This window comes from Salvelinus alpinus, chromosome 9, assembly GCF_045679555.1.
Source record: "Salvelinus alpinus chromosome 9, SLU_Salpinus.1, whole genome shotgun sequence".
Lineage (NCBI taxonomy): Eukaryota > Metazoa > Chordata > Actinopteri > Salmoniformes > Salmonidae > Salvelinus > Salvelinus alpinus.
Window position 1 is genome coordinate 5,142,238 of NC_092094.1, and position 25,506 is coordinate 5,167,743.

Below are 25,506 nucleotides of genomic sequence, written 5' to 3' on the forward strand. Positions count from 1 at the left end.
GTAGGAAAGGACCAGTTCAAAGGAATCACGATTCACGCTCATGTTCACGCTGCGCAGCAAGGCATTGATTGCGGATGACGTAATAGCTAGTATCTTTGCTGCGACTGTCTGCTGCCACTAGCAAGGTTGCTATCGATCTAGCTAGCTTCGTAGTAAAGATGTCTGATATGGAAGATGACTTCATGTGCGATGATGAAGAGGATTATGATCTGGTAAACTCCTCAGAAGTAAATATATATGGATATTGTAGCTGATTACCATATACAACTTGTTTAGCTAGCTAGCTAATCAGCGTAAACATTCCATGTTGCACTCCACTTAGTAGCTAGCTAGCTAGCAGCTGAACTAGCTGTTGATGGTTCTCCCATCATTGACAGCTAACTGTTAGCTAGTTAGCCAGCTATGTCTCTAATGATTAGTTCAGTTACTATTGCAAGTTTCAACTAATTGTTGTTAAACCTTTTGCACCGTTAAATGATCCAGCTGTTCGCTTCACAAATCACCAAAACAACACATATCATGAGCTAGCTAGCTGAATATCAATAGGTGGGTGTTGATCTTGTAAACTGCAGTGATGATGAATTGTGTGATTTCAGGAATACTCAGAGGACAGCAACTCTGAGCCCAATGTTGATTTGGAGAATCAATACTACAATTCAAAGGCCCTAAAGGAGGATGACCCCAAAGCAGCTCTCAGCAGCTTCCAGAAGGTTAGTTATCACACACACACATACATCACCGCAGGCTGGTGAGGGGAGGACGGCTCATAATAATGGCTGGAATGGAGTAGTATCAAACCATGTATTTGTAATGATACCATTCTGGGCATTACTAGAAGCCTGTCCTCTCCAATTAAGGTGCCAGCAGCCACCTGTGGCAATCCTTTGCTTCTACACCTGCATTGCTTGCTGTTTGGGGTTTCAGGCTGGGGGTTTCTGTACAGCACTTTGAGATATCAGCTGATGTAAGAAGGGATTTATATAAATACATTTGAAATGCTTCTTTCTTACACCAGGTCTTAGAGCTGGAGGGTGAGAAAGGAGAATGGGGTTTCAAAGCCTTGAAACAGATGATTAAGATTAACTTCAAACTGGTAAGCAGCAGACATGACAGTAAATATGCTGTAGCATATATATATATATATATTCAATATTTAGAAAATATATTCTTCATTGTGCTAAATATTTGATCAAATTTGTTCATGTTTTGTAAAGAACTGCTACCATCTCGTACTGCCTAAATTAGCATTTGATTTTTTTTTTTTTTTTTTGTCTTTTTCCCTCCAGACAAATTTCCCTGAAATGATGAACAGGTACAAGCAGCTGTTGACATACATCCGGAGTGCAGTTACAAGAAACTATTCTGAAAAATCCATCAATTCCATCCTTGATTATATCTCAACGTCAAAGCAGGTAATGTTTGTGACATTTTAAGAACGAACAATGGTGCACAGAATCAAGCATAAATCTGAGCTGTATTGAATTATGGAAAAGTGTCTCAACTCTTAGGGTTGGTTCTCAATACCCTGATTTAAAGCTAGTCCTGGACGTATATGCATGCAAAATTGAGAATCTCCTGAATGTGGGGTTTCCGGGTAGCGCAGAGGTCTAAGGCACTGCAGTGCCACCAGAGAATCTGGGATCGAGCCCAGGCTCTGTCGCAGCCGGCCGTGACCGGGAGGTCCATGGAGCGACGCACAATTGGCCCAGCGTCGTCCAGGTTAGGGAGGGTTTGGTGGGCAGGGATATCCTTGTCTCACCGCGCACTAGCGACTCCTGTGGCGGGCCGGGCACAGTGCACGCTGACCAGATCGCTAGGTGCACGGTGTTTCCTCCGACACATTGGTACGGCTGGCTTCTGGATTGGATGCGCGCTGTGTCAAGAAGCAGTGCGGCTTGGTTGGGTTGTGTTTCGGAGGACGCACGGCTCTCGACCTTCGCCTCTCCCGAGTCCGTACGGGAGTTGCAGCGATGAGACAAGACTGTAACTACTACCAATTGGATACCACGAAATTGGGGAGAAAAAAAGAGAAAACCTCCTGAATGTAAACATTGTGCAGAGGGCCTACTTGACTTCTTTATTTATTTTCAGATGGACTTGCTGCAAGAGTTTTATGAAACAACGTTGGATGCATTAAAGGATGCCAAAAACGACAGGCTTTGGTTTAAAACCAACACTAAAGTATGCTTGATTTTAAAACTTTTCATATAATGTCATTGATTCTATCCACAATATCATAATTTTTTTAATGCAATCCAAAAAACTTGTGTGGCATATAATTTTTATGGAGACACTGAGGTTGATACTTGTGTAATTTAGTTTCATTCCTTACTCCTCCTTGTCCTATGCTTTAGCTTGGGAAGTTGTACCTGGAGAGAGAAGAGTATGGTAAGCTTCAGAAGATCCTGAGGCAGCTGCACCAGTCCTGTCAGGTGAAGAAACACTCCTCATCAATGCAATCAGAGGTTTTCACAGAGGTCTTTACAGAGGTTTTACCACCAAATCTTATTCAGCATTATAACATCATAATGAAAAAACATTCTTGTGTGTTCTTAGTGACAATAGATCATTGGAATCATATTGTATGATTGTAGCCTGGTCTGAGATCTGTTTGTACTGTTTGGACAACTCCTATGGCTGTTGTCGTGACCACAGGAGGCAAGAGAACACAAACAGATCTGACGCTGGGCTAGTATGATTGTGGAATCATTGTGGAAATCTAGAATGCCCTGTTCGTCCTCAAGTGTCTGTGTGAAATTATCTCTCAAGTATTTGTCCCATGTTCTGCCTTGGTGTATAGACGGATGATTAGTATTTGTCCCATGTTCTGTCTTGGTGTATAGACGGATGATTAGTATTTGTCCCATGCTTTGTCTTGGTGTATAGACGGATGATTAGTATTTGTCCCATGTTCTGTCTTGGTGTATAGACGGATGATTAGTATTTGTCCCATGCTTTGTCTTGGTGTATAGACGGATGATTAGTATTTGTTCCATGTTCTGTCTTGGTGTATAGACGGATGATTAGTATTTGTCCCATGCTTTGTCTTGGTGTATAGACGGATGACGGTGAGGATGACCTGAAGAAAGGCACCCAGCTCTTGGAGATCTATGCTCTGGAGATCCAGATGTACACGGCCCAGAAGAACAACAAGAAGCTGAAGGCGCTTTATGAACAGTCTCTACACATCAAGTCTGCCATCCCTCACCCTCTCATCATGGGAGTCATCAGAGGTAGACACATCTCTACCTTAACTATATAACCACGTCTCTACCTTAACTATATAACCACGTCTCTACCTACACCTTAACTATATAACCACGTCTCTACCTTAACTATATAACCACGTCTCTACCTTAACTATATAACCACGTCTCTACCTTAACTATATAACCACGTCTCTACCTACACCTTAACTATATAACCACGTCTCTACCTTAACTATATAACCACGTCTCTACCTTAACTATATAACCACGTCTCTACCTTAACTATATAACCACGTCTCTACCTTAACTATATAACCACGTCTCTACCTACACCTTAACTATATAACCACGTCTCTACCTTAACTATATAACCACGTCTCTACCTTAACTATATAACCACGTCTCTACCTTAACTATATAACCACGTCTCCACCTTAACTATATAACCACGTCTCTACCTTAACTATATAACCACGTCTCTACCTACACCTTAACTATATAACCACGTCTCTACCTACACCTTAACTATATAACCACGTCTCTACCTTAACTATATAACCACGTCTCTACCTTAACTATATAACCACGTCTCTACCTTAACTATATAACCACGTCTCTACCTTAACTATATAACCACGTCTCTACCTTAACTATATAACCACGTCTCTACCTACACCTTAACTATATAACCACGTCTCTACCTTAACTATATAACCACGTCTCTACCTACACCTTAACTATATAACCACATCTCTACCTTAACTATATAACCACGTCTCTACCTACACCTTAACTATATAACCACGTCTCTACCTTAACTATATAACCATGTCTCTACCTTAACTATATAACCACGTCTCTACCTTAACTATATAACCACGTCTCTACCTACACCTTAACTATATAACCACGTCTCTACCTACACCTTAACTATATAACCACGTCTCTACCTTAACTATATAACCACGTCTCTACCTTAACTATATAACCACGTCTCTACCTTAACTATATAACCACGTCTCTACCTTAACTATATAACCACGTCTCTACCTTAACTATATAACCACGTCTCTACCTTAACTATATAACCACGTCTCTACCTTAACTATATAACCACATCTCTACCTTAACTATATAACCACGTCTCTACCTACACCTTAACTATATAACCACGTCTCTACCTTAACTATATAACCACGTCTCTACCTTAACTATATAACCACGTCTCTACCTTAACTATATAACCACATCTCTACCTACACCTTAACTATATAACCACGTCTCTACCTACACCTTAACTGCTTAACTATATAACCCAGACACATTCAAGGGCTCTTTCTCAAGAGTTTTCCCTTATTTTCTGGCATCCTCTCTCCTCTCCTCTTTCTCAAAACGTATTGGAGAAAGAAGATCCAAGGTCTCTCCTCTGTGACCTCGTCCTCCAATGAATGTTAAGTAGGAGGCGAGTAGAGAGGATCCTTAGTCAGGACCATGTTATCCGGTCTCTTGTTTTTCTTTTCTCCAGAGTGTGGAGGTAAAATGCATTTGAGAGAAGGGGAGTTTGAGAAGGCTCACACAGACTTCTTCGAGGCGTTTAAGAACTACGATGAATCAGGAAGTCCTCGACGGACCACCTGTCTAAAGTACCTGGTGTTGGCCAACATGCTGATGAAGTCTGGAATTAACCCTTTCGACTCACAGGAGGTATGAAACATCTCATTAGTGATAAGAGATGAATCCCCCGACCCCGATATCATCATTATTATTATTATTTATTTTTTAAACCAACTAGTCCTAGAATAACTTTTTCAATGAAGGTGGGAAAAATTGTTTTTATTGATTCATCTCTATAGTACAGACTTTTTAGAGTTTGCTTATGTAAAGAGGTCCTAAACATATTGTATTAAGGAGCCTATCACAATATATTAACCTGCTCATAAAGTAAATGACTCCAGAAGGTTCCTATTTTAGTGATCATGGTGTATTGGTACAGTTTCCACGGCGTTGGGAGTATCTTTCCTCATGCTGACATTTGTTCCTCTTAGGCTAAACCCTATAAAAATGATCCAGACATCCTTGCAATGACTAACTTGGTCAGGTAAGACTGCATCTCATTCACTATTACAATCTAACTTTTCTTTGGAAGTGTTTTTGCTTTGGCTGTTTGTCTACACATGGTCTGTTACACAAACGGTTTGATTATTGAATGCAAACTACTGTTAACCCCCAACCCCCCCCCCCCCCCCCAGTTCCTACCAGAACAATGACATCACAGAGTTTGAGAAGATCCTGAAAACCAATCACAGTAACATAATGGATGATCCGTTCATAAGGGAACATATAGAAGGTGTGGTTTAGACGTCACTTTCAGCTTGATGTATTTTCCGTTAATGTTACTTCATTAGTAAGTTAGTAAACGTGCTTTTAACAAGTTATAAATCAGTATACCTGAAGGCAGGTCAAAGTGTTACATGAAAGTTCCTTCTATTTAATCATTGATTTTCTTGATTTTTTTGTCTTTCAGAGTTATTACGAAATATAAGGACGCAAGTACTTATCAAATTAATCAAGCCTTACACGAGAATACACATACCTTTTATGTCCAAGGTAAGATCTATCTCTAACATTTAATATTTTATTTTGAATTAAAAAATATATATATTTTCTCTAAATTTTTGAAGTTTTATAAATAAACTTTTTTTTTTTGGTCTCCTTCAGGAATTAAACATTGATGTCTGTGACGTGGAAAGCCTTCTAGTTCAATGCATTCTAGACGGGTAAATTGCATGTTGATACCAGGATTATTGTAGAACTTTTAAATGCACTATAAGTTGTTTTAAAAAAACAAACAAATGAATTTACCATAATTGACCTTGTATTTCTTTCCGATACCTGTCAGCACGATCAACGGCCGTATCGACCAAGTCAACCAACTGTTGGAGCTGGATCACCAGAAGAGGAACGGCGCCCGATACATGGCTTTAGATAAATGGACGAATCAGCTGAATACTCTCAACCAGGCCATCGTCAGCAAACTGGCCTAGTCAGTAGTGTAACTGAAAAAAGGTTACTAATTCGATGTTGCGGGCGGAGGAGGGGGGGGGAGGGGGTATATCCACATGAGTAGTGAGTTAACCCAATTCACCTCATTTACAGTAGCAGTAAGCTTCCTTTTCAAGATGACCGTAATAGATTGATGATCTCCACAGCTTCCAATATCAATCTTACAGTCACTTCTAGTTATGTAACTGATTATTTAAAAGGTAGAAGTCGGAGGTGCCAGTTACCCAGCTTGTGTTTCTTGGCCTAGGGCCACTTTACTGGTCACAGATTAATAGTCCTGGACTAAGAAGCATGTTCAATGAGAGCTACGCTTAATCGGTGTCCGGGAAACCGGTCCCTAGTGTCCGGAAACCAACAGAGAGAAGACTGTAAAATCCATTTCCTATAGTGAAGCATGTCCGTTCTACCACAGTATTGCCCGCTTCTAAGGAAATGTGAATACACAAATGTATTGAAGTATTAATGATGGTGAGCAGTGAGAACGTTTCATGTCAAAATCAGCATGACTTTTTTTCTGCAAGATGTTCGCTGTACAGTCTTTCATAAAATGGAGCTCCAGATTTCATATGGTACATTGTTGTGATACTGTTAAAGACACATATTAGCTTTTGTTTTGTTACTGAAATAAAAAGGTAATTGTTGCTTCACTCTAACTTTTTAATGTTCTTTTTTTAATTTATTTTTTACAAATCATGTGGAGCCAGCCGGTGACTAATCTGTAAATATCACATAGCAACAACCAGGGGTGTAATGGTGAAGCGGGCATACCCTAATTTTGCCAAAAATGTACCATGCCCGTCTGCCCGGCGAAGGAAAAAAAATATTTGACAAGCAGTGACATACAGTGCATTCGAAAAGTATTCAGACCCCTTGACTTTCTTCACATTTTGTGACGTTACAGCCTCATTCAAAAATTGATTAAATACATTTTTGTTCCTCATCAATCTACACACAATACTCCATAATGACAGATTTGTATATTTTTTTTAAAATAATTTATATATTTTTTTAACTGCAATATAACATTTACATAAGTATTCAGACCCTTTACTCAGTACTTTGTTGAAGCACCTTTGTCAGCGATTACAGCCTCGAGTATTCTTTGGTATGACGCTACAAGCTTGGCATACCTGTAGTCCAGGTATGCCACTACAGGTATGACCTGCCTTGCTGATAGTGTTGTGAAGAAGGCAGAGCAACGCTTTATTATAGACAGACTTCTCCCCATCTTAGCTACTGTTGTATCAATATGTTTTGACCATGACAGTTAACAATCCAGGGTTACTCCAAGCAGTTTAGTCACCTCAACTTGCTCAATTTCCACATTATTCATTATGAGATTTAGTTGAGGTTTAAGGTTTAGTGAATGATTTGTCCCAAATACAATGCTTTTATTTTTGGAAATATTTAGGATTAACTTATTCCTTGCATTATTCATTATGAGATTTAGTTGAGGTTTAAGGTTTAGTGAATGATTTGTCCCAAATACAATGCTTTTATTTTTGGAAATATTTAGGATTAACTTATTCCTTGCCACCCACTCTGAAAGTAACTGCAGCTCTTTGTTAAACGTTGCTGTCATTTCAGTCGCCGTAGTAGCTGACGTGTATAGCGTTGTATCTGGTCAAACACAATGTTTTCCCGAAGGTTGCTAAGGGTTGGTAACAGGCTGATTGGTCGGCTATTTGAGCCAGCAAAGGGGACTTTACTATTCTTCGCTAGCGGAATGACTTTTAGCTTCTCTCCGGGCCTGAGGACACCCTTTCCTGTAGGCTTAAATTGAAGATGTGGCTCTATTATCCGCTATTATCCTCAGTAATTTTCCATCCAGGTTGTCAGACCCCGCTGGCTTGTCATTCTCTGAAAGACCATTTTTTTCACCTCTTCCACACTCACTTTACAGAGTTAAAAATGTCAATGTTTGTCTTTCATAATTTGGTCAGATATACTTGGTGTAGTGTCAGCGTTGGTTGTTTGCATGTTATGCCTAAATTTGCTAATCTTGCCAATAAAAAAAATCATGACAGAAGTTGGCCATATCAATGGGTTTTGTGATGAATGAGCCAACTGATTCAATGAAGGATGGAGCTGAATTTGCCAGTTCTTCCCAAAATATAATTTAAGGTGCTCCAAAAATGTTAATTATCATTCTTTATATCATTGATTTTTGTTTAATAGTGTAGTTTCTTTTTATTTAGTTTAGTCACATGATTTCTCAATTTGCAGTACATTTGGGCTGACAGACTTATATGCCATACCTTTTGACTCAAACTTCTTGTATGACCTCTTATACACTGTATTAGGCCCAGCCTTTGGAACGTTGGTTTTCCTACATATGGCTACTATATTGTGATCACGACATCCCATGGATTTGGATACTGCTTTAAAAACAAATTTCTCCAGCTTTAGTAAAGATTTGACGTTGATGATTTCATTCCTGTACTGTTTGTAAATACCCTCCCTGTTAGGTTGACTGTCAACCTCAACCAGGTTGCAGACACTGGTTACAGTTTGAAGTTTTTTCTTGAGTCGGCAGCTTGACGAAAGCCAGTCAATATTTAAATCACCCAGAAAATATACCTCTTTGTTGATATCACATAGATTATCAAGCATTTTACACATATTATCCAGATACTGACTGTTAGCACTTGGTGATCTATAGCAGCTTCCCACCAGAATGGGCTTTAGGTGAGGCAGATGAACCTGTAGCCATATTACTTCAACAGTATTTAACATGAGATCCTCTCTAATCTTTACAGGAATGTGGCTCTGAATATAGACCGCAACATCTCCACCATTAGCATTTCTATATTTTCTGTAAATGTTATAACCTTGTATTTACTTTTCTGCTCTTTTGCACACCACTATTTCTACTTGCACATCACCATCTGCTCATCTATCACTCCAGTGTTAATCTGCTAAATTGTAATTACTTCGCTACCATGGCCTATTTATTGCCTTACCTTCTCATGCCATTTGCACACACTGTATATAGACTTTATTTTTTTTCTCTTTTTTTCTATTGTGTTATAAAAAACAAGACTGTACGCTTGTTTATTCCATATGTAACACTGTGTTGTTGTTTGTGTCGCACTGCTTTGCTTTATCTTGGCCAGGTCACAGTTGTAAATGAAAACATGTTCTCAACTAGCCTACCTGGTTAAATAAAGATGAAATGAAATAAAATTGTATTGCTACCACTGTATCATCAAAGGTATTATCTAAGTGAGTTTCAGAGATAGTCAGAATATGAATGGCATCTGTTACAAGCAAGTTACAGAAGTAGACATGCTCATGTTATTTATATTGGAGCTGATAGTGCACGGTGAGCTGTACACAGTGGACATCCTGCTAGGGCACACCGCCTCAGTGTTAACAGTGGACTTCCTGCTAGGGCACACCGCCTCAGTGCTAACAGTGGACTTCCTGCTAGGGCACACCGCCTCAGTGTTAACAGTGGACTTCCTGCTAGGGCACACCGCCTCAGTGTTAACAGTGGACTTCCTGCTAGGGCACACCGCCTCAGTGTTAACAGTGGACTTCCTGCTAGGGCACACCGCCTCAGTGTTAACAGTGGACTTCCTGCTAGGGCACACCGCCTCAGTGTTAACAGTGGACTTCCTGCTAGGGCACACCGCCTCAGTGCTAACAGTATAACTCTGGTTCATAGTCACACGATTACTGCATACAATAGCTGTAGTATCAACAGAGGTATGCAGGGCAGTTAGGGGGACATAAATTAGGTTACTACAATTGTGTCTTCCAACGCCCCCTGGTGTAATGTACAATTGCTGAAGCATTATGACAACTCAATGACACAGTGGGAGGGATTAACTGAGCTGGGCTTGGGTCATTGATAAGTCCTTGTTTCAAAGCATACTTGAAATGTGTGGACAGAGTTCCAGGAGCCAAGATAATTTGGATGGACTCCGTTATTCCTGTAGAGTATCTTCTGTTTACAGAAGGTGTCAGAGTTATCTATAAAAGTGATTCCAAAAGAGCTACAGTAATCTTTTAGCCAGGTGTATAATGCCAGTAGCCAGGTGTATAATGCCAGTAGCCAGGGGTATAATGCCAGTAGCCAGGTGTATAATGCCAGTAGCCAGGTGTATAATGCCAGTAGCCAGGTGGATAATGCCAGTAGCCAGGTGGATAATGCCAGTAGCCAGGTGTATAATGCCAGTAGCCAGGTGTATAATGCCAGTAGCCAGGTGTATAATGCCAGTAGCCAGGGGTATAATGCCAGTAGCCAGGTGTATAATGCCAGTAGCCAGGTGTATAATGCCAGTAGCCAGGTGGATAATGCCAGTAGCCAGGTGTATAATGCCAGTAGCCAGGGGTATAATGCCAGTAGCCAGGTGGATAATGCTAGTAGCCAGGTGTATAATGCCAGTAGCCAGGTGTATAATGCCAGTAGCCAGGTGGATAATGCCAGTAGCCAGGTGTATAATGCCAGTAGCCTGCTGAATCTTTTACACCCACGGCCCAACGATGGTATCGTACCTGAAATGATTTGCTGTTTTTTTTTTGTATCTTTCAGTGATAAAATCAGTTCTTTAAAATATTTGTTTTTGTCCTGAAAATCACATTTTTTTCAATAGAAAAACAAACATTGGATGTTCTAAGTCTACAACCACATCAGGAGACCACTTTTGATATCTGGGAAAATTCTACGAAATGTAGATTTTTTTGTGTAGTTGCCCTTTTAATTCAACTGGTCAGGCTCCTAGCACTGTTGATTGGTTAGGGGTGTTCCTGTAGCACACATGAGATGGAGTCTGCAAAACAAATTACCACTGGATTGATGCAAATAATCATGATATCATTCTGCCAGGAAAACACAGGCTACTTTGTAGCTAGTTAACATCTAATTGAGAAGGTTTTCCTGTTCCTTCATTGTTTGAAACCTGGATATTTTGCTTCATATTAGGAGGCATGTCTTACTTTGCTTCAAAGTAGCCTGTTGCCAAAAAAACATTATAGAAACGTGGAGGGAATTATTTTATAAAGACCTCCTCGTATGCCTAGAGGGAATTATTTTATAAAGACCTCCTCGTATGCCTAGAGGGAATTATTTTATAAAGACCTCCTCATATGCCTAGAGGGAATTATTTTATAAAGACCTCCTCGTATGCCTAGAGGGAATTATTTTATAAAGACCTCCTCGTATGCCTAGAGGGAATTATTTTATAAAGACCTCCTCATATGCCTAGAGGGAATTATTTTATAAAGACCTCCTCGTATGCCTAGAGGTAATTATTTTATGAAGACCTCATATGCATGGAGGGAATTATTTTATAAAGACCTCCTCGTATGCAGGGAGGTAATTATTTTATAAAGATCTCCTCGTATGCATGGAGGGAATTATTTTATAAAGATCTCCTCGTATGCATGGAGGGAATTATTTTATAAAGACCTCCTCGTATGCAGGGAGGTAATTATTTTATAAAGACCTCCTCGTATGCATGGAGGGAATTATTTTATAAAGATCTCCTCGTATGCATGGAGGGAATTATTTTATAAAGACCTCCTCGTATGCAGGGAGGTAATTATTTTATAAAGACCTCCTCGTATGCAGGGAGGTAATTATTTTATAAAGATCTCCTCGTATGCATGGAGGGAATTATTTTATAAAGACCTCCTCGTATGAGCTCTCTTGTTCTATTGGTTTTCAAATCAACTTTCTATAATTGTTTAGCAGCCAATGGCGTTATCCTAGTCGTATTATCAACCCGTGATAATGGTTGCATCTTCAGATCTTCCCTCTTTCTATGTCTAAAGGATATTTCCATCTCTGTCCATGAAACCGCTCATATGTGTAGTACACGGGGTGTTTTCCTTCAAATCGCATTTTTTTGGGACATTTGCGCATATAGTCCTATTGCCTTGTGCACATTGCTGCGTTAAAAATGTGAAGAAATAATAGCCTATCGACATTTTCAACTTAACATTCTGATCTGTTCCATCAGCCTTATTAATTGATAGAGTATAGGCTAACTACACTACTTTGATAGGCATAGTGGGGATTAAGAAGTGAGTATATGCAATGCCCACAAAAACATTTGTTGATACCTGCCTTTACACGAGGAAAGAAGCAACTAGTCGAGGTTGAGTTGGAGAAGAAACTTCAAATTCAAGAATACACGTTGAGAGGGTGTAAGAAATTGTATAAGATACTGGTAACTTGTTTTAACCACTTCTCAACATAAGCTATAACTTGGCACAACATCCACCCATCCCCCACTATACCCCCACATTTTGTACCTTGTTAAGTAACCACAGACCCACATACTCAACCCTCCCCCATGAATAGGACTCTGTTAAAACAGATGCACATGCATTCTGCTCAAGGATGAGACTTTAAGACAATGAACTGTGGGAAGGGCCAATGGAAACGTCGACATCAGGCCGAACAGGATTACCCACGACCCAGATCGACCAATCGGAAGGCCAGACTACCAGATCAACCTACTTTGCTAGTTGCCTATATAATCTGTATGTACTGTTTAGAGCCCGCTCTTCTCCGAAGATTCCATAAGAATCAGACAGAAAGGGGCCGTGCGCGCTTTTGCCTGATATCTTTACACTTGAATAAAACGGCCTTATTATAAAATTATCCACCTCGTCCTATGTCTCCACTTGGTCTCCTGTCTCCAGTAAACGTTTTATCAACAAGGGTAATTGGAAGTCTCATGCTGAAATACTCCTTGCTGGACAGTGTTATGTCTATTGACTTTCTCATTGCTCCCGAGGGAGACACCTGCGAGACAAGACAAAATGGTTGCCATATGCTGTGCCTTCGTCAATCTGAATGACCGTTGTGCCATTTGAGTAGAGAGCACCTTCACCTGAATGACGGGAGTAGCAATGACTGCTGATTAAACAGAAACACAGTTTCACAGTTTTAATATAATGTATTGTAAACATACTATACTTTTATAATAGGCTATATTGTCATATGGGTGAAATTAAATGTATTTTGTGTGCAATTGCCATCTCTGCTTTGCCTTCCCCCATGACTAAATAAAATGTATTTCTTATAGACCTAACTCTTTATTTATTTTACAATTAAAAGAAACATCAAAATCAAAATCGAGTGTTATTGGTCACATACACATGGCTAGCAGATGTTAAATGCGAGTGTAGCGAAATGCTTGTGCTTCTAGTTCCGACCTTGCAGCAATATCTAACAAGTAATATCTAACAATTTAACATAGACAATTGAATTGTTGTGCTAGTCTTAGGCAAACCATCTTCATTATCACAGTGGCACCTCCAAGTGCTCCTTCTGGAAGAAAGGTTTTCCAGTTAACTCTGGGAGTTAGCCTTGTTTACCTGTGTTAATGCTGATTGTGTTTACATCCTCTTCATGCTCAACATTCCTTCCTGTTGCCTTAAAATTGTTACTCTTATCACAACCAGCCTTAGATTGGTTGCTACAGCCTTGTTGAATAAACACACTGCTTAAACTCCTTCAAAAATGATTGACATCTTACCATTCAAACAATGAATCCTGATCTAGGATAACTTTTCAAAACATGAAATTATTTGGCTTGCTCTAAAAGGATTTGGCTAAAAGCAAATCTACACTCCAACCTTAAAGTGCTCAGCAATCAGCACATTCTTCTCAAAGAATTCAGCATCTCTCTCTATTCTTTCAACATGAATGTCAGACAACAACAAAAAAGTCGGGCATACAGGACATTGCGTGCGTTCATCTGTTATTAAACATGGTAGTAGTAGTTGTGTGATTTAAGCTAAGGACCCTCATCATCCACTACTTCCAGATATTTGACTCCTCCTTGCTCGTACCCTGGTTTGACAGCATCCTTTCCTCTGGCAGAAAGGACATTTGTTTTCCCACACAGCCCATTCCACAGCAATCGTAACTGAAAAAGTCCATCTGGACTGGCACCAATAAAAAGGGGGGGGGGGGGGGGTTGTGCTGGTTGATGAATAGATCTGCCTTCATAATTTCTAAGTTCTCATGAGAACAGGTCATCAAGCCAACATGAGGTCATCATGCCAACATGAGGGCATCAAGCCAACATCTCCATGCAGTGGCTGCAGAGTTGAATTTGTTTCGCTTATCCGGGAGGCTGATTGTTTTGACAATGCTCTGGGATGGCTTTGAGTTTGTGTTTTTACAGGACCTCACCTACCGTCAACCAATCATGTAAATGCGGAGCTATATAGAGACGGTATTGTTACAACATTTGAGAGGCGCACGGCAATGCGGTACAGAGCTGAGTTTGGCCTATGTGTGCCTCCGGAGGCTCCGCGATTTGCGTCACACCATTCATATGGTGCCTCCGTCCACATTTACAGATCAAGCATAAATAGGCTTCTAAGGTGATAGCTTTTGGGTAAGGCCCTGCAATAGACTAGCGTCCTGTCAATGGGTGTACTTGTACATCAAGCTGCCTCACGCTACAGAAACAGGCTCCTGCCCTATGAGCCATCCCGGCTCGCACAAGCCAAGGCTCATGCAAGGCTACTTACCATAATATTTAGGTTGAGAAAAGCAGCGGTGGAAAAAGTACCCAATTGTAATACTTGAGTAAATCTTAACCCTCCTGTTGTGTTCGTTTCATGTTAGTTCATTCTGTGTTCCCGGTCTAAAATGACCACCCCATTATAGCTGATTATAAATCCATAATAATCCATATATTATCACATAATGTTGTGTTAGATATTTTTATCAATTGAAGTTATTGTGAACATTACACGTTTTGAACTTCTATTTGCTATTTATACTCATTGACCTGAGCTCATACGACTCGTTTTTGAGTAAAAAAAAGCATAATCTATGGATTATTTTGACTATAACAAATACTCTGATGAAACATATTGTGCTATTTATCACAGACTACTTTGTGTCAAAGTTTAACAAGGACTCTCCTCCTCACCAGTGTCATGATCAAAGATATGATCAAGAGCCTCACATACAGTATATTGTTTGGTCATTGTGCTGCCACATAATTAATTGTGAGCAAGGCCTCAAAAAAGCTTTATATACCAGAGCTGCGAGAAAAGTTATATATATTATTGAAACAATGTTGTGATTGTTTGTGAGAATGCCAACAGGTGTGTTTCCCCTGGAGGAAAGATTCTATTGGAGAAAGGTTCCCGTGGGGGTTGCCATGGAAGCCATGAAGGGGAGTGAGGTGTGTATGTGTGTGTTTTCAAACACACATGAATGTGGGGGTCTGGGAGAGGAAGTGTGTCCATCTGATGAATGGGCATGTGCCTGAACTCAATTTTATACACTAATTGTAGTCTCACCCATTAATTTCTAATGACCGGTCAAAGGGAACACCACAGGTGTACAAAAGTTAAATAAAACACCCAAAATGTAATGAAAATCATCAAAATGTATGTTGTGTGTTCAGATGCCATGTGTGGACAAAGTCATGGAACCTTATGACAATCAGATTAAATGAACTACATGTTTTAGAGAGAAAACTTGTAAATCGGCCCAATTCAACCGCAACACAGCAGGAGGGTTAAACGATAATCCGTGCAACACTGCTCCTGTGCAACCCTGAACGACAATGTCACAATAGCTAATAAATGGATACAAATCCAACATTTGGGACCATTCCGTTTTAGCTATGTTGTATGAATATGTCCCAATGACTTACATTTTTTCCCTTCCAAATACCATTCATTTTCTGGCCCAGAGAGGTTTAAAACAGATTGTGCCATCTTCACAAAAGGCCAGCAGGAAGCGCTATACTTCCCGAGTGACTCTCGTCTTCCAACATGGCGCCTGGTGTGGTTGTTAGGTGATTTGTGACGCACCGGGAAGACATCCACTAAACCACTGGCGGCAAGCGTCTCTAAAAATCCTCCCAAAGCACTCTTCTAGCTTCTACGTTTTCTGATTTGGTTGTTTGCAACAAACATCTGTGTTTGAGAATGGGGTTTGATGGGGTCGTTTGAGGATGCTTGTTGTGACCGAGCACTTTTGCCGAAAGTTTGGACGAGCGAACTTTCAAAAGGGCGGCGAGTCGAAACAGGAAGTGGACTACTAGCTAGATAGCCAGTTATCTAACGTTAGTTAATTTCTTTGGTTTATGGGTACCTTTTTTTTATCTGTTTGACAACTGCTAACCAAATTGTACTTTTATCAGACTATAATTAGGTATCATCCCTGTTTGTCAAGAAACATGTGCTTCATTTGTTTTAAGTGGTTGATATGTTAGCTGACCAGACAGCCGGTTTCATCATGTTTATCTTCTGACTGCAGTTATCTTGCTAGTTTTAATTTAGTCCCTGCTGACAACTGATATAACCTTGCACTTCAGACCAAAATGGTAAGAAAATGAGTGTGGCCCGTCAAGCTAACTTTGCTAACTAGCTACGTTTTCATGTGCTGTGTTTTGCTAGCTAGCTAACGTTACTAAAGTTAGATGTTTTGAGTCATACCAAGGTGCATAACTAATAATGACCTATCTGAGGTGGGTGATACATGAAGTGCGTTACATAGCCACATTTAACATCTGTGCTGTCTCGGGTCTTCTGTCGGTATTAGCATTGTGATCATCCTCATCATGTCCATCGACTTTGATCGTGCTGCTCTGCAAACGCAACATGAGGAGGTGGACTATGACCCAGAAGACTATGCCAGAGAGCAAGAGGTGAAAAAAGTCCCCCACCCCATCTAACTGTAACTGATGTTGTTACATTGTAGGTGTCTATCTAGCTAGCTGTCAGATCGCTGCTTTCTGTTTATTTTTGTTACTTGCTTGTTGCTAGGGTAACTCTGCTAGACCAGTGGGTGATTCACAGAGCCCTGTAGGAAGGGGTGGGTATAATTTGTGGAGCGTTCCAACAGGAATATGTTCCAAAAATGTCGTAAATAACAAGATTGCCAACAAACAACACATACAAAGCTGTATAGCGGCAGAATAAGATACCGGGTAGGGAGTGGGCAATTTTGTCACCGGTTTATTCCGAAAAAATGTCTGTCCTCACTCTGGTAGCCTGTGGACAAACATTAAGAATAAGCTACGTTGATGCCTATTCGGCAACTAGTTAGCTAGGGGAATTTATCATGCCACTTTGTATCCGTTGTTTGTTGGCATCCTTGTTATTTACGAAGTTTTTGGAACAGATTCCCGTTGGAACGTTCCACAAATTATACCCACCCCTGTAGGAATGCATCGTGGACCTTCTAGGAACAATATTTCTCCAGTGTTTTCTGCCATTGATTTCAGTGTGACTTCAAAACAATCCAGAATGCACTTAATCAGCATACAGTAGCCATTACATCAATGAGTGTTAATTGAAGTGTGTTCATTGTTGAATTGAGTGAAAATGAGGGAACAAATAGACTCCCATATCTCATTTGTAATGCACTGCTGCGTCAACGTTGAGTCGCAGTTGGTTTTAATTGGTTAGACCACATTCTCATCCAATTTTAATCCTTGGGTTATTTTTCAGACCTGGCTCTTTATGGTCATATTTCCCTCAGTTAGTACTGTACTAGTAGTTGTTGTTGCTATTTAGTGTATTCGTACATTGTCAGTGGAAACCTTAAGTAAGGTACCAGAGGGAGCCTTCAGGCTATAGGGACTGTAGGTGTTTACATTTCAAACACACTGCCTTCTCCAATCAGATGTAGGCATTCTCAGTGTGTTATTATTAAACTCTCAGCCATCTGCTCTGTTCTACCCTGAACCTGTTACCAAGGGTGTAATCATTAGTAAAAAAACAAACATTTTGCAACGGAAACTGTCTACTCTAAAACGGAAAACGTTTTGCAACGACAAAAACAACAGTTTCTATTGGACAAATTCAGGTTGGTCCCGTTCTGTTTGTTTTCTAGTGAATACACCCGTTGTTACCTGTCCTGTGGTATGATTAGCCCAGGCAGGCAGCGCAGGTGAAGGTGTGTCATACACAGAAACAAGCTCTGCTCTGCCCTATATCACCACTCGTTTCTCTTTTTTCTGGGATCATGTGGCTCAGTAGCTGAAGTTGGTTGCGTTATCTTCAGTTCTGTTGATAACTGCCTGAGTGGGACTGTGGGACATTATGGGTCCCGCTCTGGTTGGTGATATGCATCCTATGGTTGAGGACACAGTGGAAGATGTGAGAAACATCCAACAGTCCTTAAGGGAAGTAAGTAGCTGCCTTTTCCTGTTCTCGTCACTCGTACTGCGTCTGAAACGGCACCCTATTGCCTTTTCCTGTTCTCGTCACTCGCACTGCGTCTGAAACGGCACCCTATTGCCTTTTCCTGTTCTCGTCCCTCGCACTGCGTCTGAAACGGCACCCTATTGCCTTTTCCTGTTCTCGTCCCTCGCACTGCGTCTGAAACATGCACCCTATTGCCTTTTCCTGTTCTCGTCCCTCGCACTGCGTCTGAGACGGCACTCTATTGCCTTTTCCTGTTCTCTTCACTCGCACTGCGTCTGAGACGGCACCCTATTGCCTTTTCCTGTTCTCGTCACTCGCACTGCGTCTGAAACATGCACCCTATTGCCTTTTCCTGTTCTCTTCACTCGCACTGCGTCTGAAACGGCACCCTATTGCCTTTTCCTGTTCTCTTCACTCGCACTGCGTCTTAAACGGGCACCCTATTGCCTTTCTAGTAAGTGCAATACTTTTGAACGTGACTGGTTATATAGGTGAATATGGTGCCTTTTCAGACTGAGGTTTACTCTTCACACAGGGCTCCCTGTATCTCTCTGTACTGTAGGGCACATGGATGTGGATGGCTGTCAGGGAAACCTGTTGTGGGAGTCCTGATTCCTGACATAGTGGAAGAGTTGCTGTCTTTCTGTTGGATATTAGGTCAGGAGGAGCTTTTTCTCAAACAAGACTGGCTTATTTGTCTCCACACTGGAGGTTATTCGCTTCACATACAGTTTGTTTGTTTGTCAAATCAGAAATCAATGACTACAGTGAAAATGGAAAAAACACTAAAATATGATGGATTTTTGGAGGAGAGGTGCACTTTTTAAAAATGGGGATGATGTTTGTTAATTTTCTGTTAAGCAGTCCTGTGAATGTTCTCTCTGGAATTGTTCTATTAGTCACGAGACGGAGTTTCAGTGGTTGAGTGAATTCTTTTTTTGACCCATTTGAGCAGTTGCCCCGACTGTTTTCCTAGACTCTGTCACTGTATAACTACAGTTGAAGTCGGAAGTTTACACACACTCAGGTTGGAGTCATTAAAACTCGGTTTTTCAACCACTCCACAAATTTATTGTCAACAAACTATAGTTTTGTCAAGTTGGTTCGGACGTCTACTTTGTTTATGACACAAGTCATTTTTCCAACAATTGTTTACAGACAGATTATTTCACTTATAATTCACTGTATCACAATTCCAGTGGGTCAGAAGTTTACATACACTAAGTTGACTGTGCCTTTAAACAGCTTGGAAAATTCCAGAAAATTATGTCATGGCTTCTGATAGGCTAATTGACATCATTTGAGTCAATTGGAGGTGTACCTGTGGATGTATTTCAAGGCCTACCTTCAACCTCAGTGGCTCTTTGCTTGACATCATGGGAAAATCAAAATAAATTAGGCAAGACCTCAGAAAAAAAATTCTAGACCTCCACAAGTTTGTTTCATCCTTGGGAGCAATTTCCAAATGCCTGAAGGTACCACGTTCATCTGTACAAACAATAGTACGCAAGTATAAACACCATGGGACTACGCAGCCGTCATACCGCTCAGGAGGGAGACGCGTTCTGTCTCCCAGAGATGAACGTACTTTGGTGCAAAAAATGCAAATCAATCCCAGAACAACAGCAAAGGACCTTGTGAAGATGCTGGAGGTAACGGGTACAAAAGTATCTATATCCACAGTAAAACAAGTATGGTAGCATCATGTTGTGGGGGTGCTTTGCTACAGGAGGGACTGGTGCACTTCACAAAATAGATGGCATTGTGAGGTAGGGAAATTATGTGGATATATTGAAGCAACATCTCAAGACATCAGTCAGGAAGTTAAAGCTTGGTCACAAATGGGTCTTCCAAATGGACAATGACCCCAAGCATACTTCCAAAGTTGTGGCAAAACGGCTTAAAGACAACAAAGTCAAGGTATTGGAGTGGCCATCACAAAGCCCTGACCTCAATCCTATAGAACATTTGTGGGCAGAACCGAAAAAGCGTGTGCGAGCAAGGAGGCCTACAAACCTGACTCAGTTACACCAGCTCTGTTAGGAGGAATGGGCCAAAATTCACCCAACTTATTGTGGGAAGCTTGTGGAAGGCTACCCAAAACGCTTGACCCAAATATATTTTTTTAAAGGCAATGCTACCAAATACTAATTGAGTGTATGTAAACTTCTGAACCACTGGGAATGTGATGAAAGAAAGAAAATCTGAAATAAATCATTCTCTCTACTATTATTCTGACATTTCACATTCTTAAAATAAAGTGGTGATCCTAACTGACCTAAGACAGGGAATTTTTACTAGGATTAAATGTCAGGAATTATGAAAAACTGAGTTTAAATGTATTTGGCTAAGGTGTATCTAAACTTCCTACTTCAACTGTACCTCATTCTCTCTCCTCTCCTCCATTCTTCTTCCCTGCAGGTTTTCCTCCAGCCGGTCTTCGTCCTTGCAGAGTGAGATGTAACACTCCTGTACTGCCACCATCTCTCCATTCACCTCACACAGCTTGGCTCTATCCAGAGAAGAAATAACCATGTGATGTTTCTTCTTCTCTACCTCCACAAGCTGCTGACGGACCTGCCTGATGACATCTTGTGTTTCTTCTTCTCTAGCTCCACAAGCTGCTGACGGACCTGCCTGATGACATCTTGTGTTTCTTCTTCTCTAGCTCCACAAGCTGCTGACGGACCTGCCTGATGACATCTTGTGTTTCTTCTTCTCTAGCTCCACAAGCTGCTGACGGACCTGCCTGATGACATCTTGTGTTTCTTCTTCTCTAGCTCCACAAGCTGCTGACGGACCTGCCTGATGACATCTTGTGTTTCTTCTTCTCTAGCTCCACAAGCTGCTGACGGACCTGCCTGATGACATGTTGTGTTTCTTCTTCTCTAGCTCCACAAGCTGCTGACGGACCTGCCTGATGACATCTTGTGTTTCTTCTTCTCTAGCTCCACAAGCTGCTGACGGACCTGCCTGATGACATGTTGTGTTTCTTCTTCTCTAGCTCCACAAGCTGCTGACTGTTAGGAATTTTGTTAACATTTTTTACATTTTAAGTCATTTAGCAGACGCTCTTATCCAGAGCGACTTACAAATTGGAAAGTTCATACATAATTAATAGTTAATAAATAGTTAAAACAAATTCTAGCTTTAGATAAAACTATAACAAATTGAACTCTGCATGCCTGGTGAAAAGAGATTTGTGTTGTGGGTCATAAAATAAGCAGAAAGGGTCGTTAAACTATGGTTGAACTGACCCAACTTAGCCCTGAGGTGTTTAGATAAACTTTTTAGGTCTTCCATTATCTTGAGTTGTCTGCTAAAGTGGTAATCAATTATAGTGAGCCTTCAGGATAAATGATTATATGGTGTTTCATGTGAGTGCCCTGTGAGGTTAGAATGAACTTTTGAACCTGTTTTCTATTTGTCAGGACAATGAGACTCATTCTGTAACCTATGACGTCCTATCTTGTATATAAACCTGTGTTTATGATCAAATGGCAGCGTGCTCCGAGAATAAACACTATTATCTAATTTTAATATGACTGTATCCTGTCTATTTTATGTTAATAAGTATCTTACAAATTCTTATAAATAGACAGATTGAATTTAATTAATGAGTATATTGTAGGAATTATTTAATTCCACTAACAACCACCCATATGTAAAAAAAATAAATATATATATATATGATGTGTGCATGACAAAGTCACTTTGGATAAAAGTGTCTGCTAAATGACATAATTATAATAAATTATTATTATATTATTCTTATTATATTAATATTCTTATTATATTTTATTATTATATGAATTTTATTATTATATTTATTATTATATTAATATTCTTATTATATTTATTTTATAATTATTATTATATTTATTATTATTATGATTCGTCAACCTCTCTTCTTAGTAATACATTCTCAGTTTTCATGTCTGTCCCCCTTCCCAGGCCCTAGAGAAGAGGAACGTTGAGCTGAAGCAGAGGGAGGAGAAAGGGAAGGGGGTTAACTCTGTGCTGTGTCGCAAGACGAGAGAGATGATCCAGGAGTTGGACCAGGAGAAGCAGGAGGTTGCTCAGAGGTTAGTCTGAGGTGTTGTGTTGGGGTTGTCTACGTGAATACTGCATGTCTTAACGTTAACATCTGAACTCTTGCACTAGGTCATACTTCTGATGGGCTGCGTGTCAGATATGTGGATATCTGTGTCCTGGTATCCTAGAGAGATACTAGTTGTAACGCGACGAACACGACATGACAGCGTCGTGGCGTAGAATAGTACACAGCATCATCTGGATATGTGTACAACAACAACAGTTCAACATTCACCTTCTGCTACCATTTCTGTCAAGCCGTCTACAGCATACAGTTTGCTGCAAAGGCAAAACCCAGCGTTTACATTGGAAATGAATGTAATTCTGGTGTACCAAAAATGCAATGACGCTGTCAGAGTGTTTGAGGCGTAAAGCTGGTGTGTTGTATGACACAGTGAATAGTTGTGTATCTATATAGATGGTGTGTTGTATGACACAGTGAATAGTTGTGTATCTATATAGATGGTGTGTTGTATGACACAGTGAATAGTTGTGTATCTATATAGTTGGTGTGTTGTATGACACAGTGAATAGTTGTGTATCTATATAGATGGTGTGTTGTATGACACAGTGAATAGTTGTGTATCTATATAGATGGTGTGTTGTATGACACAGTGAATAGTTGTGTATCTATATAGATGGTGTGTTGTATGACACAGTGAATAGTTGTGTATCTATATAGATGGTGTGCTGTATGACACAGTGAATAGTTGTGTATCTATATAGATGGTGTGTTGTATGACACAGTGAATAGTTGTGTATCTATATAGTTGGTGTGTTGTATGACACAGTGAATAGTTGTGTATCTATATAGATGGTGTGTTGTATGACACAGTGAATAGTTGTGTATCTATATAGTTGGTGTGTTGTATGACACAGTGAATAGTTGTGTATCTATATAGATGGTGTGTTGTATGACACAGTGAATAGTTGTGTATCTATATAGATGGTGTGTTGTATGACACAGTGAATAGTTGTGTATCTATATAGTTGGTGTGTTGTATGACACAGTGAATAGTTGTGTATCTATATAGTTGGTGTGTTGTATGACACAGTGAATAGTTGTGTATCTATATAGATGGTGTGTTGTATGACACAGTGAATAGTTGTGTATCTATATAGTTGGTGTGTTGTATGACACAGTGAATAGTTGTGTATCTATATAGATGGTGTGTTGTATGACACAGTGAATAGTTGTGTATCTATATAGATGGTGTGTTGTATGACACAGTGAATAGTTGTGTATCTATATAGATGGTGTGTTGTATGACACAGTGAATAGTTGTGTATCTATATAGCGGGTGTGTTGTAACAGTGAGAATTTCCTGAAGGTTACAAATAGTAATCACATGGAAAAGTAAGTGATTGTGCGGGTGTGTAATTACTCATTGCATTACTACAGTACTGAGAGGGAGGGAGAGAGAGTGTGTTATCCAGGTATGAGCGGACCTAGCAGCAGTTCAGAAATGGCGTAGTGAACCGTGTTCGGTCAGAACTGACCCTGGAACACAAAGCTCAGATAGATAAATAACATCACAGCAGACCACCAGCTACATCAGTAAGGGCTGCTGTGTGTGGTGCCACCAACGGCCCTGGGGTCAATACCCACAGCGATCACATACAACAAAAATATGTGTTCAGTCACTTTGAGTAACAGTATCTGCTAGTCAGGAACAGGTTTGGTCTCCTGTATATCCTCTTCTACAATGACATAATTTCTTCTCTGGATAGAGCCATGCTGTGTGAGGTGAATGGAGAGATGGTGGCAGTACAGGAGTGTTACATCTCACTCTGCAAGGACGAAGACCGGCTGGAGGAAAACCTGCAGGGTAGAAGAATGGAGGAGAGGAGGAAAGGAGAGAGAATGAGGTATATAGTCTAGTACACACACTTCTCACTTCATAAAGATACTATATGAACAATAGCCTGGTTCCAGATCTGTTTGACTTGTCTACTCTAATGTTGGCGACAAGAGCCCAGACCGGTCTGGAAACGGTTGGCGACAAGAGCCCAGACCGGTCTGGAAACGGTTGGCGACAAGAGCCCAGACCGGTCTGGAAACGGTTGGCGACAAGAGCCCAGACCGGTCTGGAAACGGTTGGCGACAAGAGCCCAGACCGGTCTGGAAACGGTTGGCGACAAGAGCCCAGACCGGTCTGGAAACGGTTGGCGACAAGAGCCCAGACCGGTCTGGAAACGGTTGGCGACAGGGAGCCCAGACCGGTCTGGAAACGGTTGGCGACAGGGAGCCCAGACCGGTCTGGAAACGGTTGGCGACAGGGAGCCCAGACCGGTCTGGAAACGGTTGGCGATAGGGAGCCCAGACCGGTCTGGAAACGGTTGGCGATAGGGAGCCCAGACCGGTCTGGAAACGGTTGGCGACAGGGAGCCCAGACCGGTCTTGAAACGGTTGGCGACAGGGAGCCCAGACCGGTCTTGAAACTGTTGGCGACAGGGAGCCCAGACCGGTCTTGAAACTGTTGGCGACAGGGAGCCCAGACCGGTCTGGAAACGGTTGGCGACAGGGAGCCCAGACCGGTCTGGAAACGGTTGGCGACAAGAGCCCAGACCGGTCTTGAAACTGTTGGCGACAAGAGCCCAGACCGGTCTGGAAACGGTTTAGGAACACTGGTACAAAGAATGCCTTTTGACGGTGTTGTCCTCTTCTCAGCTGAACACTCTAGAAGAGAAGCTCAGAGCAGACCTGGAGACCCAGCTCAGAGCAGACCAGGAGACCCAGCTCAGAGCAGACCTAGAGACCCAGCACCAGGAGACAGTGACCCAGCTCAGAGCCCTGTGGGCTGAAGAGAAGGACAAGGAGGTCAGACAACAGATCCAAACTCAGCTGACCAAGTCCAAGGCTAGATGGAAGGAGAAGGTAGGAGCTGTCTTGTGTTCCATCTGTAGCTAGAGCAGATCAGTACTCCCTGCCACCCCATGGACTACAAATCAAAGTTTATTTCTCATGTACCTTTTACACCCCTCTGTATCC

The 25,506-nt window shown here is 41.0% G+C and overlaps 1 protein-coding gene across 7 annotated transcripts; it reads left to right on the top strand.

Moving 5' to 3' along the window:
* Window positions 1-40: 40 nt before the first annotated feature.
* Window positions 41-6,923, top strand: cops2 (COP9 signalosome subunit 2). Of its 7 annotated transcripts, none has more exons than XM_071415791.1 (13): window positions 41-227; window positions 597-710; window positions 1,016-1,093; window positions 1,287-1,412; window positions 2,092-2,181; window positions 2,355-2,432; window positions 3,059-3,233; window positions 4,735-4,913; window positions 5,255-5,307; window positions 5,459-5,556; window positions 5,734-5,816; window positions 5,928-5,986; window positions 6,109-6,923. In XM_071415791.1, exons 1-13 carry the CDS (start codon window positions 159-161, stop codon window positions 6,251-6,253), a joined length of 1,347 nt encoding a protein of 448 aa, XP_071271892.1. In that variant the 5' UTR covers window positions 41-158; the 3' UTR covers window positions 6,254-6,923. The 7 variants fall into 7 exon arrangements, with proteins under 7 accessions (XP_071271892.1, XP_071271888.1, XP_071271889.1 ...); XM_071415787.1 differs by having other exon boundaries at window positions 46-212; window positions 2,355-2,489; XM_071415788.1 differs by having other exon boundaries at window positions 46-212; window positions 2,355-2,477.
* Window positions 6,924-25,506: the final 18,583 nt, after the last annotated feature.